This window comes from Monodon monoceros, unplaced genomic scaffold (assembly GCF_005190385.1).
Source record: "Monodon monoceros isolate NGI ecotype Baffin Bay Population unplaced genomic scaffold, NGI_Narwhal_1 Super_Scaffold_9, whole genome shotgun sequence".
Lineage (NCBI taxonomy): Eukaryota > Metazoa > Chordata > Mammalia > Artiodactyla > Monodontidae > Monodon > Monodon monoceros.
Window position 1 is genome coordinate 23,992,081 of NW_021703786.1, and position 15,255 is coordinate 24,007,335.

Here is a 15,255-nt window from a genome sequence, read left to right on the forward strand (position 1 = left end):
TTCTCTCTCCCTTAAGAGAGAATTCAACAGATATTTAGATCGGGTGTGACCAATGAACTGGCTTGTAAGGATTCCTTAGTTCAGGAAAACTCTATAATCCAGGGGGCCTGGAGGCTGAGTTCCAAAAGAGTCCCCCAGTCACCCAACTCAAAGGGAAAGCTCTAAATCAAATCCTGCCTAAAAACTTGCCTGGTACTCTCCTACCTTCAATCATACCACTTCAGGGGTACTTGCTTCTGAGACAGTCTCACATTCTCCTTCATTGCTATCCGAGTTCAAAACGTTGTAAATTTCCCTAATTTCTCCATTAGAATTATTATGCTTTATTTAACACTGGTAAAATGGAGACCTCTTTTACATCTTGCAAAATGAAGAGAAAGAGGAATTTCCTTTTTTTCTTAAAAAAAAAAGAAAGGATCCAGTTCAAAGGGTAGTGGAAACCAGACACGATTATGGCCTTTGTAGCCCCAGTGCCTAGCACAGAGCCTGGTACACAGTAAGCACTTAATAAATGCAAACGAAAGAAATTGATGAGTCTTGCTTCTAATAGGTTTTCCTGCATTTCCTGTCCTTGGATTGGCCTACAGCAGAGTTTCTCGACTTTGCCACAGTTGGCGTTTCGGGCTGGGTAATTCTCTGCTGTGGGGCTGTCCTGGGCATCGCGGGATGTTTACAGCAGCATTCCTGGTCTCTGCGCACTGGATGCCATAGCAAACAACCCCTTGCCAGTGGTGACAATCGAAAATACCTCCAGACGTTGCCAGATGACCCCTGGGGGGCAAAACTGGCCTTAGTTGGAAACCGCTGGTCTATAAACTCCCCTTTGCTTTACATAAATCAATGAAGATTTTTAAAAAACAAAGCACAACATATCCTCTACTTCTAAACTTCCTCCCCCAGAAAATGACATTTCCTTTTTCTTTTTCCCCCTTTCTACTCAAGGCTGAACATTTAGAAACTGCGTATGACTCCACATTCGTGTCTCTGGGGGGGGGAGCTGCGGGGACAGACCCCTGGAAGGCCACTAGAGATGCCACTTTTTCTGGTCCCTCTTGATCTTGTAATGGAAGCTGAACCTTAAAAACGACTGCAGTGAATCCAGGAGGAAGAGCACTGGACTTGAGCCAACACCAAAGGCCTCTGACTTAGAGCTCCCTAAGCCTGACTTTTGGAGACTGTCCAGGATGGACCAGTCCTGGAGGCTGGGTGTTGAGATTTGTTCCTGCATCGCAAATGGCCAACTCAGCTTTGCAGGTGTGGGCTCACTGCCCGTGTCCTCTGAGGGCATGCTACAACTGATCGGCCTAAGTTCCTCCTTCCTGGGTTGGGATTTTCACCTTGAAATTCTGGCAGAGCATCAGAGGGATGGGCACCTTGGCAGAACGCACGTATCGACCACATAACAAGTACAACCTGCTCAGACACTGGCTTGTCTTCGTCTTTGCTGCTTGGGTGGTGCTGATGTGACTTGATGCAAAGAGCTTCATGATTCTAATGGGGGCACGGCCTTGGTGGGGCCCTGTGGAGGTGCACCTGGAGGTGCTCTCTGGGCCCGAGAAATCACACTGTTTTCTTTTTTTAAAACAATGCAGTGCTGCCCTGCGGAGTCCTGCCACAGATAGGAGAGAAAAACCTGAGATTAAGAGGTTCTTGGGAGCTGCAGCTTAGGCCCCTGATGTGGCTGGGAAACAACGGCACCACGAAATGAGAATAAAGAGAGCGCTGGGCTGAGCTACCAGCCAATGCTGAGTCTCCGGAGTCCTTCTGAAACTCCGCTTACTGGGGGCCCTTGTGCCACCAGGCAGAGGGCACCCAGCGGAAAACTTCCAGCTCTGGTCACCTTCGTGAGAGAGGCATTCTTGCCTCATGTGGTTCGGAGGTTTCCAGGGACAAATGGAAAAAGAAAAGAAATTACTTCAATCCCCTGCTTCGGCCTGGATGGAGGGGGTTGTGTGTGTGTCTGTGTGTGTGTGACGGGAGCTGAGTGGTGACCCAGATAACCCTGGTCTGAATGCATAAGCCTCAAAAGTCTCAGAATAGATTGAGCCCACCAGCATTTCAGCTTTCTCTGCAGAAAATGCGTTCCTATTTACGATGCTGACATAGTCAACTTACAAAGATGGACTGGAAGAAAAAGCTCGTAAAGCTGTAGGCCTCAGGTTAAAGGAAAAAAAAAAATATATATATATAAGGAACTCTGATTCACAACTGTTAGCTTAATGGCCACAAATGCATTTTCATTGATAGCGCTCGCTCCGAAATTGTCACTGCTAGAAGGAAAAAATAAAGCCCGTGGCTTTCACTCATTCATTCAACAACCGTTTTGTGAGTGGCTGCTATGTGCTGGTTCTGTCCTAGCTGCTGGGGAATGGTGATGAAGACGACAACCCTTGTCTTCGTGGAGCTCAGGGTATAACTGTGAGCTAGCACGAGCCAGCATGATCTAGAAGCCACAGACCAGAATTCTTGCTGCCAGTGGGTAGGGAGTGGGGTGCCCAGGAGAGTCTAAAGAAGAGAAGTCACATTTGAGCTGAACTCTAAAGAGTAATGACTAGAAGCTTCCAAACTGAGAGGAACAGAGGTGGGGAGGGCTGCAGGGGAGAAGGCAGAGGACCATGCTAAGGGGACCAGGCTTTTAAGCAGAAAATGACAAGGTCAGATTTCATTTTAGAAGGAAACTCTTGTGGCAGGGAGGAGGATGTTAATTATTTACAGTGTGCAGAGGAGAAATGTATTTGGAAGTGGTTTGCCTTCTGAATCGGTTGTTTCCCTTATTCTCTGTCCCTGGCTACTGACACACAACCTAAACAGCCTAGGACACTCACTTCTCTCCCTTCTGGTAGGCTCATACTGCAGTGTGGATTCTGGAAGTCCAATGATGGTGGGTTTAGGTAATAAGGTAGTCCCACGGAACATACTTTTCCTATTATTTTATTGCAGGCTCCCAAGTATGCCTTTTCCTCTGTGGTCTAACTGCCAGGGCGAGTGAGAAAAAATTCTACCTGTAATGTAGGCTGGCGATCGTTTGGGAAGCAGGGCTTGACAGAGTGTGCAGGGCTGAGCCCTCTGGGGCCCCCTTCCTCCACATCCATTAAGTAAGACTCCAGGACAGGCAGGGGTGGCTCTGAGTGTGAGAGCTGAGTCCAGACTTCCATTCATCTCCAACGACCTTTACTTTCAGGGCAGGATTTCCCAGCCTTGGCATACTGACATTTGAGGGTCGATCACTCTTGTTGTGGCGGGCTGTCCTGTTCATTATAGGATGTGGTTAGTGGCTGGTAGCACTCCCAAGTTGTGACAACCAAAAATGTCTCCAGGGACTTCCCTGGAGGTCCAGTGGTAAAGAATCCACCTTACAATGCCGGGGTCTATCCCTGGTCAGGGAACTAAGATCCTACATGCCACGGGGCAACTAAGCCCGAGCGCCACAACTACTGAGCTCTACGCCTCAACTAGAGAGCCTGCATGCCGCAAACTACAGAGCCCACGTGCTCTGGAACCCGTGCACCACAAGTACAGAGCCCTCACGCCCTGGAGCCTGCGCGCCACAACTAGAGAGGAGCCCACACGCCACAACAAAAGATCCCGCGTGCCTCAATGAAGATCCCGCGTGCCACAACTAAGACCTGACACAGCCATAAATAAATAAATAAATAAATAAATAAAAATCTTAAAAAAAAATGTCTCCAGACATTGTAAGCATCCTTGTGGGGCAAGATCGCCCCCAGTTGAAAACCACTGCTCTTAGAGACAGTTTTCCATTCTCATCTTATTTGATCTCTCACTAGCATTAAGCATAAACAATCCCTCTCCTCTCTTGGAACTTGCATTCCTTGGTGCTCTCTCCTTGTTTTCCTTCTAATTCTCTGGCCAATTCTTTGTAGATCCCTGGGGACTCCTCATCCTCTTCCTGATCTCCAAATATTGCTGTCCTAAATTTAATGCTCGGACCCGAACCCCTTTCCCATTATAATGTACACTTGCTCACTCTCATCCATCCTCAGGACTTTAAATTCTTCTATTTCCCAAATACTCTCCAATTTGTCTCCAGCCCAGATCTCTCATTTAAGCTCCAGACCCACTTCTATTTGTTCTAGATGTCTCCCTGTCATCACAAAATCCATCCATCTTTCTCCAAAATCCACTCCTCTTCTCACCCCCATCTATCTGTTGCCCAAGCTGTAAACCTTAAGGTCATCCTGACTCTTCCTCTTCTCTCACCTTCACACCCAGTCCACGACCAATCCCTGTCAAGTCTCTCTTCAAAATATTACCTCCAAGCCATCTGCTCCCAGCCCTCCACTTCAAGTTGCCATATGACTTCAATAATCAACAAGGTAGACAACTCCGATGACCTCAGTGGTTTCCTGACTTCCACTCTGCTCCCGGCCAGTCCCTTCTCCATCCAGAGCAATCTTTTAAAAGCACAAATCAGATCATATGATGCCCCAGCTTTAATTTCTTCGAAGGCATCCTACTGCATGTAAATAAAATCTAAGTGTCTTAACATGGCCCCACCCTCTTTTCCAACCTCGCTTTGTGCCATTCTTCCTTCTGTTTCTGCTGCTGCAGCCACACTGGCCTTCTTTTGTTTCCTCATAGGTAACACCTTGGGACTCCCATGCATGCTGTCACCTCCCCCTGGAGCACTGTCCCCCAGCTCTTTTCATCCTGCGGGTCCCAGCAGGCCATTTCTCCCTGAGCATCTTTCCTGATCCCATCCTCTTAAATTCAGTTTCCCTATCGTGGTCTCTCCCTGCAAGCTTCCTTATGGCACCTGTGACTTTTAACTCCATATGTGCTCATGTAGTTATTTCTTTGTTGTTTGGCTCCCCTGCTAGATTGGAAATGTTGTGGGGGAAGAGACCCTCAGTGTCTCTTCTGTTCATTGCCACATCCCCATCTAAATATTGTCTGCGACACTCAGTGAGTACTCAGTACATATTTACTGGATGAATGACTATTCCCCTCTCATTTCCTTGGTCAAACTGCATCTAGAAAAGAATATTTTATGACCCAGGAAAATGAATGACTGTGAAACATGAAAAAATGCTCCTTGAATATCTGTGTCAATGAGAAAAAGCTTTCCAGTGGTGGTTCTTGGGAGCACAATGCACAGGGAGATGAGTCAGGTACACGATGACTAGAAATGAGACTTGTTGATTTTGTCATTAGTGATCCATATCTGTCCTAAGACTTTCCTCCGAATCAGAAGGGAACTCCCTGAGTGCCAGGCAGGACCACACCAAAGCTATCTAAGAGGAAGAGCTGAAATCAGTTCAGAGTTTTCTGGCAACGCTGCCTTTCTAGAAGGCTTGAGCTACCGAAGAGGCCAGGACGTCCAGGTAAGACAGCAGCCCCCCAGGCCCAAGGAGCCACAGAAGCGACGGGGCAACAGCTTCACCCAATGCACTGCATGATGCTTTGCACATCACTGAAGCCCCATAAGTATTGGTGGCCTTGAGATGAAACCACAGAAGTACCTCCTCTAAGACAAGGGGAGGCCAAGCTTCTCCTCTTGAGCAGGTCCACAGTTATACAGAGAGCATTTCATTTTGTTCTTCTGAAAATTCACAAGTGTCGTTGGCTGCAGAGTGTAATGTAAACTGATGACGATCAAAACCTCATCCTTGAGTCCCACCAAGAGTAATTCACATCAGCCTCTCCCCGACTTTAAAGAGACAGCAGCTGCAGAGCCCATGCCTGCAATTAAGCAGCTAAGCATTTGCTAACATTGGGTTAGACTCTGATATCCAAACGAATCCCAAAAGGTGGAAGCAAAAAAAATCTGAACCACATTGGGAGCCCAGTGTGTGTCACGGTAGAATTCATTTTTACCGGGTTTATTTATTATGTCTTAAATCAGCCTTAACCAAGCTGAGGGAAGAGTTTCAAGGTCCATGTGTTACAGCTCAAGGACGAGACTGGGGCCCCAACTCCAAACATATTGTGATTGGCTGAATGTTGCTAAACAACAAAAATAGCCCAGCATCTGTTGTCGTTGCAGGGCTGGGACGTTATTTCCAAGGGGGTCACCCAAGTTCCGTCAGCAGCCATTAATAAAATACTAACAGGATACAAATGGGGACTTGCACTAACAGTAAAATAGCAAGTTTGCACTGAGGCACACAATGGATTCTGGTAGGTGGGAGTCATACAGACACATATTTTCTTAAATTTATTCTTAGTCAAGATGAAAAAAGGAGAGGGCTGCATGAAGGCACTTCTGGTTTTGAGAGAAAGGTTCTGTGCAGAGATGAGCTGTCCAAGTTTCAATATGCACTCAGGGAGGACTGATGGAGCATTTTCTTTGTGTTAGACCCCAAAGGTACAAATAAAACACAGCTCCTGCAGAGCGGGGGAGACAGGCTGGGCCCAGGCCTGGCCAAACAGGAAGCCAGAGGTGGCTGCTGCATTTTATAGGCCAGTTATCGTTGGGTGGTTCAGCCTTGTGAGTATTTTGCTGCCCAGATTGATGGCAGAGCTGGGGAGATAGGAGACTACATTGAAATTGAGTGGCAGCCGGGGTTAACCACGGGCCCCAAGCAGTAGGGACTTCATTTTGAGACCCGCAGTAAAGAGTCCAGCAAGATGTGAAAGCAAATTGAATCAACACAAAGACAGATGGAAGTGTCCCAGGTCAGTGTGGACTTAATAAATGTTTGTTGAATGAATGATTGAATGACTCTCTTCCACATGTCATCCCATCTATTGCTCACCTCAGATTCTTTGTAGTAACGTTCTGGAATTTCATCGCAGGCAATATCGATAAAGCACACTTCTCTCTCCAGATCTTTGGCTTCATTGTCAAAAATCTGAAAGAGCACAGCAACAATATCAAAGGTTAGTGATAGTGGGTGAGATCCTCAAGGTGCCTGCAAGTTGGCCCAACGGTGCCTGAGGCGGAATAACTCCCCACAGAGCATCTTCACATGGCTCAGTGCCCCCGGGGAGAGCTCTACGCTGCCCCTGAATGTGCAAGAATCACGAAAAGTTTTTATTCATCGCTTACATTTTGTCACATCAGAGGCAGGTGTAGCATCAATCACCACTTGGTTAGGGGAAGAAGAAAAACAGGCTGTTTTTAGTAGTTCAAGAGTGAAGAAATAAATCTCTTCCAAAAAGGAAGTCTGCTGATTTTTGGCAGTTAATCTAAACAGGGGGAGGGAAGAGGCTAAAAAGGTTCTGGGTAGATAGGAGACAAAAAGCAGTAATACAGCCTGAGATTTAGAGAAGAAAAATGTGGGTTTTTTTTTTTCATTACAATGTTTACATATATCTAATATCAGAAATAACACACACTCATTAAAAAAATACAGATAAACAAAAAAGAAGAAAATAAAGATTGTCCATAATCCCATTACCCACTGTCTTATTCTTGATCATTTAAGAGCATGATTTTCTTGGTACACACAGTGGTAAGAAGGTGGAGCTTGAAAAAGTACTGAGATGGCTTCCTGCCAAGCTATGCTTGATTCCACTGGCCCAGGATGTCCAACACTTGCAAAGAAATATGTAAGACAGTGTTTCCCTGGTGGCGCAGAGGTTGAGAGTCTGCCTGCTGATGCAGGGGACGCGGGTTTGTGCCCCGGTCCGGGAAGATCCCACATGCCGCGGAGCGGCTGGGCCCGTGAGCCATGGCCGCTGAGCCTGCGCGTCCGGAGCCTGTGCTCCGCAACGGGAGAGGCCACAACAGTGAGAGGCCCGCGTACCGCAAAAAAAAAAAAAAAAGAGAAAAAAAAGAAATTCAGACAGCCACATATATAGATGTACACTCTAGTGGAAAGATTAAGTTCCTCTACTTTTTCCCATTGCCACTTTTTCTGATCTAAAGGGATACACTTCTGAAGGATAGTAAACAGATTAAGTTTGCAAATCACTTGATCCTTGGAGAAAGTCTCAACTGTATCCCTATCTCACTGTTTAGCTAATTCCTACAAGGGAATCATCCACTAACACTAGTTAAATCTGACTCTCTAGAAGAGAATGAAATATTTTGAAAGAACAGAGTGGTTGACGCCGAAGAACATTGTCTTGACACAAATTTGGAGCCTATTAATAACACACTCTCCCACAGGAGAGCGTCTGGAGGGCTCTTTACAAGTTGAAACTCCTAGTCCTTTCCAAATGCTTTCTGAATAATATCTGTGCTGATTATTATCTGCCCAGTCTGCTGTTTGCTCGGTCACCAATTTTCTTCTATAATGATTAGATACTGGACTCTTCAGATTTATTCAAGATTAACTCCCCAGTCTGACTTGAGGAGGCCACTGCATTTTCCATAAAGGCAGAGAAAGACTGGTTCCTGGATCAGCTCTGACTCCTTCCATGGCCAGTTGAAGTCAAGAGCTTGGGGACACTCTCAATGTGTTTGGGAGGGACAGGTTGATTGCTTTGAAATGGAATGGAGAGACAGAAGGAAAGTAAGTTCAAGGTTGAGTGGAGAAATAAGTTGTGAAATGAAACACTGGGTCTCAGGGTGTTTGTGTGTTTCTCTCTCTTGGCATGAATCTCTTTTAAAGTGTGTGCAAGAGAAGACATGTGCCTCATTAAGAAAACAAAACAGAAGGGAACACCCCAGAGGCAAATGAGCTGCTAGAGAGTAAATTACAAGAGAAGTTAGAGAGCTTTGACATTTATTGGTGGTAAAATTTATGGGACTGAAAGAAGGGAAAATGAACAGGGGTTAAGGGAGTTATTGACAGATTAGGTGGCTTTTCCTAATTTAATTCAAATACTTTTGGATCACCCATTATCACATTGCCCTTCTGCTCCAAGTTCACCCTTAAGTCTCTGCTCTGAGATAACAGACTGGACCCTGTAAGCACTTCTCCTTGACAGCGAGTAGGACACTAAGCCATTTATTAGAGGGACCCTGCAGGAAGAAGGGTGCTTCTCTTCCTGGTTTGAATCTTATTCCTGCTGCAGAATCTGTTGGGGTGGGGGTGGGGGGGAGGACGGGGGACATGCGGTGCTGCTCTGTCCCAGCTGCATGCCCGGACTACACAGTTGCCTGGTGACCTCGGAGTCCTGGCCTTCAACATGGCCCTCCTGATTTAGGCACCATGTGTGCCAGGCCTCGCACTGCCAGTGGTGCCCTGACCCTATATACCTGCCCACCAGTCTCATCTCACCTGAACCCAGAGGGCTGTTTTCTGCTGCCCAGCAACTGTGGACAAGCTCTGGTCCAGGAAACCCAGCAAACTTCTCTGCCATCCAGTGGGCTACAACCACAACTCCTGCAAGGAGGTCTGAACTCCAGCCATGGAGGTGGACCCCTTTCAAGTTTGTTCTTGCTTGCATCTACTCCCTTAGCCTTTGACTTCTCTTTACATCTTTATGGTTACTCCAATCAAAGTTTAATAATTCCTTATATTACTTATATACTCTTCCTGTTCAAATTATTGTGTGGTTTATGCCTCCCAATTGGGCCCCAACTAATACCCCCACTGCATACAAAATGGCGCCCTTGGCTTTGGGGGCTGCAAAGATAAGAAGGGCTGAGTTCTCTTACCACCAAACCCACCACTTTGCACCAGAAAATATCTCAGATGTAATATGGCAGCCATGACACCTTCGCAGATAGGCAGGAATGGTGACACAGATGAAGGCCCACGGAGGTTACACAGTTTGCCCAATGTCACAGAGCAAATCAGCCACGGAAAATCAAATCAAATCCATATCTCCTTCATGTACTCTCTCCATTATATTGCTTTACCTTTCTACTCTGAGTTTTGGGCCCCAAAGCCAATAATTTATGGCATACATTGTCACTGGATACACTGAAAAATGTAGACACACCACAAAGAGAGTGGAGTGTTGGAGAGAAACTCAATCTAAAGCCAAAATTAATTGAAGTGTCTCAGAATCTGACATTGCTAGAAGAAACATTGTAAAAAAAAGAAAGGCTGAGTTCCTGCCCTTAATGAGTTACTATCTAGTGGGAGAGACAGACTGGGAAGCTACTCCCCAAAATACAAGATGGAAGAAAATATCTGCTACAAAAGAAAGAATAGACTGTCAAGCTAGGGAGAGGAGTCATTTATGTTGACTCAACAACTACAAGGTCAGGATAGTATTATTATTTCCAGTTTTCAAATGAGAAAACCAAGGCTCAGAGAAGTAAAAGAGCTGCCTGCAGTCACACAGCCCGTCGGTAGAGAAGCTCAGATTCAGGGCAAGTCTCCAGGCTTCACAATCAGACTCCTCCAGGGATAAAAGGCTGCCTCTTGGCACCCAACCGAGAAGATAAATATCAATCAAGAGTACTTCCTATTTCTTTCCAGAAAGATGAAACTGGACTCTGGTTCTCTTCCTGCTACCGAAAAGTGTATGTCCTGAGTAGCTATTATTGGGAACTCCCCAACGACTTGGAGCTTTTCTGCTGAGGCTGCAGTAGAATCTACTTAGGTAGCTTTCAGTTCCAACTCTGGACTCCTTCTTCAATATGACACTTAATTCTTGCATCCAAGTCCATGAAATACCAAGCACCTTCACAGTCAACGTTTCAGGGTGAGGACCTGAAAAAAAAAGCTACAAAAAAATCAGTTTGAGGACCTCAACATCTTCTTCAGGCTTGAGATGACAAAGAGTCTTAATTTCCAATAAATAATAAATCTCCCAATGATTAAGAACCTTTAGGAGATGCTCGTAGGTGCTCAACACATGACTGCTGAATTACCGGAAGACATCAGCTTCTACTTTCCAAAGAAGAACCTATGGCACGAATATTGCTTACTGATTGATCTCAGATTCCTTTCATGAACCCAAGTTCTATTTCTTTGCTGGTAAGCACCCTAACTTTCTAAAATTCCCAATATAGGGCTCAACATAGAGTGGAAACCTCATAGTATTGGCTGATGGATCCCACAATGGGAATCAGGACAGCTGAGTTTGAATTCAGTTATCACCTCTGTGTAACCTTGGGCAGGATCCAGCACCTCTTTTGGGTCTCCATATCCTTATCTGCAGAATAAAAGGCGTCATCTAGACGGATGGGTAGCAGGGAGCTGTGAGATATCCTGGAATTGTACCCAACGTTTGAGGAGATGCTTTCTTTCCGGAGAGAGGGTTTGACCACTTTCATCTGATTATCAGGGAGATCTATGGCCCCAGTGTGGCTGAGATCAAGTGACCCACATGACCACTAGAATTCTTTCCAGTTAAAATGTCGGTGATGGTGAGTGACTTGCGGGTCATGTTAGGCTCCTACATCCTGTTCTTTGCCCCTTCACCCACATGCAGCTGACGTGGGTGGTGCACAGAGGGGCTGCAGCAGGGAAACAGGAAGTGGCAGTGGTCACGACGTAGCGTAATCAGAGGCCACAGCGGGGGTAAAACAGCCTCATCTTCATCCTTAGTTTAGGGCATGATCCAGAATTAAGCCAACACTATTACAAACAGAGGCTTAGCCAGGCCCCAAAGGAAAACAGCAAGATTAACTATTCATTGGGGCTCCCCCAGTGGCAGCCGCAGCGGCAGCGGCTGCCGGAACTCTGGTCCAACCACCAGCTCTTTGAGGTGGAATGAGATCTGCTGAGATAGTTTAGGATGAGACACATCTTAATGTTGATACATTAAGCCAAAGCTCCACCAGGATCTCACCTGACACAGGTGCTGTGTACCTTCATGCTCTTGGGAGCTTCTTGGGTGGAATTTGTCCCTTTTTGAGATGGGAGTTGGGTTTGGGAGTCAAATATGGTACTTCCCCTATATCCCTTATAATAATGTGCCCATCTGTGGTTATTTATCAGAGACATACCCACCCACGAATCATCTGTAATGGATTTCAGTGCCAATCTGGTTGACTCTTCTGAACTCCACCCCCCAACTACACAATGAACACTCAATAAACAAACTCCTTTTAATATGAACTAAGCAATATTATAATGAGAAGGCAAATCTCCTGAGTAAAAACTATCTTAAAGATTCCAAAATGAAAAGGGAGTAATTTTCCCTTTTTTGTAAAGCATTATGAACATTAAGTATTAAGCATCTTTAAAATCTCCATATACTTTGACCTGGTAAATTTAAGCTTTGAGAATTCATCTTAAGAATATTAAATAAACGAAAAGCTTTATGTACAAAGATTTTCACTGTAACATTAATGTAACAGCAAGAAAAAACAGAGAGAGAGGGGAAAAAAAAAAAAAAGCAAACAGTCAAAATATCCCAGTATGGGAGAATGGCCAAGGAAATTATGATAAATCCATTCGATGAACTATTATGTAGCCATTAATAACTCCATTCTTAAAAAAGATTTTCCCAGGAGGGTAAACATGGGCGTGGGTGGGATGGAGAAGGGGACATGCCCCATATTTAATACAGACAGATGCTGAGTCATGTGGTTGTAACTCAGAAGGGAAAGGTACATTGATAAATATGGAATGTGTTTTAATGACGCACTAGATTTCTTCCTTGAACAGGGGTGCCTTTCTAGATTTTATTTAATCTCTCGTTTTGCTTTTAGACGTTTCTGGATTTTGTGATAGCCCAGCCAGGGACAGCACTGTGTACAGCGGCTTTTCAGAAATCCACAATCCTGGGAATCATGGCTTCTGCAACCCCTTTCTCTATAACAGTAAGTTTGTGGTTTAAGATCCAAGTTTAGATGGGAACTGTCTGTACTTTCTGCGCGATTTTTCCATAAACTCAAAACTGCTCTAAAAAATAAACTCTATTATTAAAAAAAAAAATGGGGGGGGGAGGAAGATCCAAGCTTAGTAGCTGTGTGGATTTTATCTTCCTGCCATCTGTCCAAACTACCAAGGGTGCAAGGTACAGGTGCCTGATTAGTAGGGATTTTGAGAAAAGTCTATTAGTCGTCTCATTTTATGCTTCACATATGATTAAGGGGACAAAGAATCCCAGCTAAGCTGCTGTTCTGCTCTAACTTTTTTTCGCTGTACTTGGGACGTTTCAGGGGGAGGCAACTGACTAACAAAGAATAGGTTCAGCAAGAAGGAACACTGGAAGCAGAATTATTGTTTTAGCAATGCTTTCATTTCAGCGCTCTGGATTTGCAAAGTGGACAATTGATTTGGTGCAGGGCAGGGGATACGGGTCCCTGGTTCATACATTCGGCATATGGGGCTAGAGTCGGTTCATGGTTCTATTGATTATTCTCTAACAGTATCATACCTGGTAGGAGAGCCTGAAAAGCACTTATGGCTGGGAAAAAAAATAGTCCAAGTTATTGACAAAGACAACCATCATTTAATTACCCCATCTCTACTGGTATTCCCACCGAGAACATTTTCACGCCTACACAATACAATGGTGACTGTTTCACAAATATGTAAGCTATATGATCCAATCCGAGAATATGCGACTTGTCTTCTCCATCGCCATTATGATAGAGATAAAAAAGGATGGTCTTCTTTGGTCTCTTGAAAAACATTTCTGCTTCTTTCCCACCCTCATCCGCAGAATGGAGTTGGGTAACTTATTTGTTCTGAAGGTGGACCTACTCAACGACAGTGCTCTGGAGAGAAGACGCCAGGCTTACAGCAATCAATAAATCAGCAAATACTTACTAAGCATCTGCTATGTGGTCAGCACTGTGCCTCTTAAAATGTGTGAGATAAGCTCCATTTTCAAGGGGCCTTATGATTTTGTAGAAGACTCGATTCAATGCAAGATTTAATCAACAGCGCCATATAAGATATAATCTGTTACTAAAGTAATAAGTACTAGGGCTTCCCTGGTGGCGCAGTGGTTGAGAGTCCGCTTGCCGATGCAGGGGATGCGGGTTCGTGCCCCGGTTCGGGAAGATCCCACATGCCGCGGAGCGGCTGGGCCCGTGAGCCATGGCCGCTGAGCCTGCGCGTCCGGAGCCTGTGCTCCGCAAGGCCGCAGCAGTGAGAGGCCTGCGTACCACAAAAAAAAAAAAATAGTAATGATAAAAATAAAAAATAAAATAAAGTAATAAGTACTAAAAGGTATGTATCAGACAAGAAGTACTCCAGTCCAAATTCAGCAAGGAGGAATTACATATATATATATTCTTTTTCAGATTCTTTTCTATTATAGGTTATTATAAGACAGTGAATAGAGTTCCCTGTGCTATATAGTAGGTCCTTGTTGATTATTTTATATATAGTAGTACGTATATGTTAATCCCAAACTTCTAATTTACCCCTCTCTCCACTTCCCCTTTGGTAATCATAAGTTTGTTTTCTATGAGGAGAGACAAAAGTTTAGAAGTTAACTTTAGGGGCTTCCCTGGTGGTGCAGTGGTTAAGAACCCACCTGCCAATGCAGGGGACATGGGTTCAAGCCCTGGTCTGGGAAGATCTCACATGCCACGGAGCAACTAAGCCCGTGCGCCACAACTACTGAGCCTGCACTCTGGAGCCCGCAAGCTAAAACTGCTGAGCCTGCGTGCCTAGAGCCTGTGCTCTGCAACAAGAGAAGCCACCGCAATGAGAAGCCCGCGCACCGCAATGAAAAGGAGCCCCCTGCTCACTGCAACTAGAGAAAGCCCGCGTGCAGCAACGAAGACCCAATGCAGACAAAAAAATAAGTTAAAAAAAAATTAACTTTACACGAAAGCTAGTGCCATCTCGTCATTCACAAAAAATAAAATAACTCAGCACCTTGTTTTTTATTTTGGACCCCCTGCCCCTGAAACAATCTTTTTTAAAATTGATTTTGGGGGGAGTATACAGTTCTATGAATTTTAACACATGTATAGATTCTTGCAACCACAACTACAATTAAGATTCAAAACAGTTTCACCACCCCAAGAAACTAATTTATCATCACAATTTCCCCACACCCCAACCCCTGGCAACCACTCATGCGTCCTCCATTCCTACAGTTTTTGTCTTTTCAAGAATGTCTTACAAATGGAATCATATAGATTTTAACACTTTGAGACTGGCTCTTTTCACTCAGGACCATGCCTTTGAGATTTATCCTGTGGTTGTGCAAATCGAAGCTCATTCGTTTTGCTTACTAAGTAGTATTCCATTGTATGAATGTACAGCAATTTGTTTATTCCCCCATTAAAGTCTGGGGCAATTATGAAGAGAGCTGCTAAAAGCATTTGTGTGTACACAAATTTTCACTTCTTTAGGGTTCATACCCAGGAGTGGGATGGCTGGGTTATAGGGTATTATGTTGATTCTTCTTTATGAGAAGAGAAATCAATACTCCCATAGTGAATTGACTAGTGCCTCCCCCAAATTCATGCCCACCGGGAACCTCAGAATATGACCTTATTTGGAAATAGGGCCTTTGCATATATAATTA

General features: G+C 44.8%; 1 protein-coding gene across 2 annotated transcripts in view; it reads right to left on the bottom strand.

The window, feature by feature from the left end:
• Nucleotides 1-15,255, bottom strand: part of PITPNC1 (phosphatidylinositol transfer protein cytoplasmic 1) — a 252,078-nt gene that overhangs the window by 34,155 nt on the left and 202,668 nt on the right. For both annotated transcript variants that reach the window (XM_029212734.1, XM_029212735.1), the window contains exon 6: nucleotides 6,720-6,815. In XM_029212734.1, coding sequence (XP_029068567.1) covers nucleotides 6,720-6,815 — 96 coding nt within the window. The remainder of the gene's footprint in view (nucleotides 1-6,719; nucleotides 6,816-15,255) is intronic.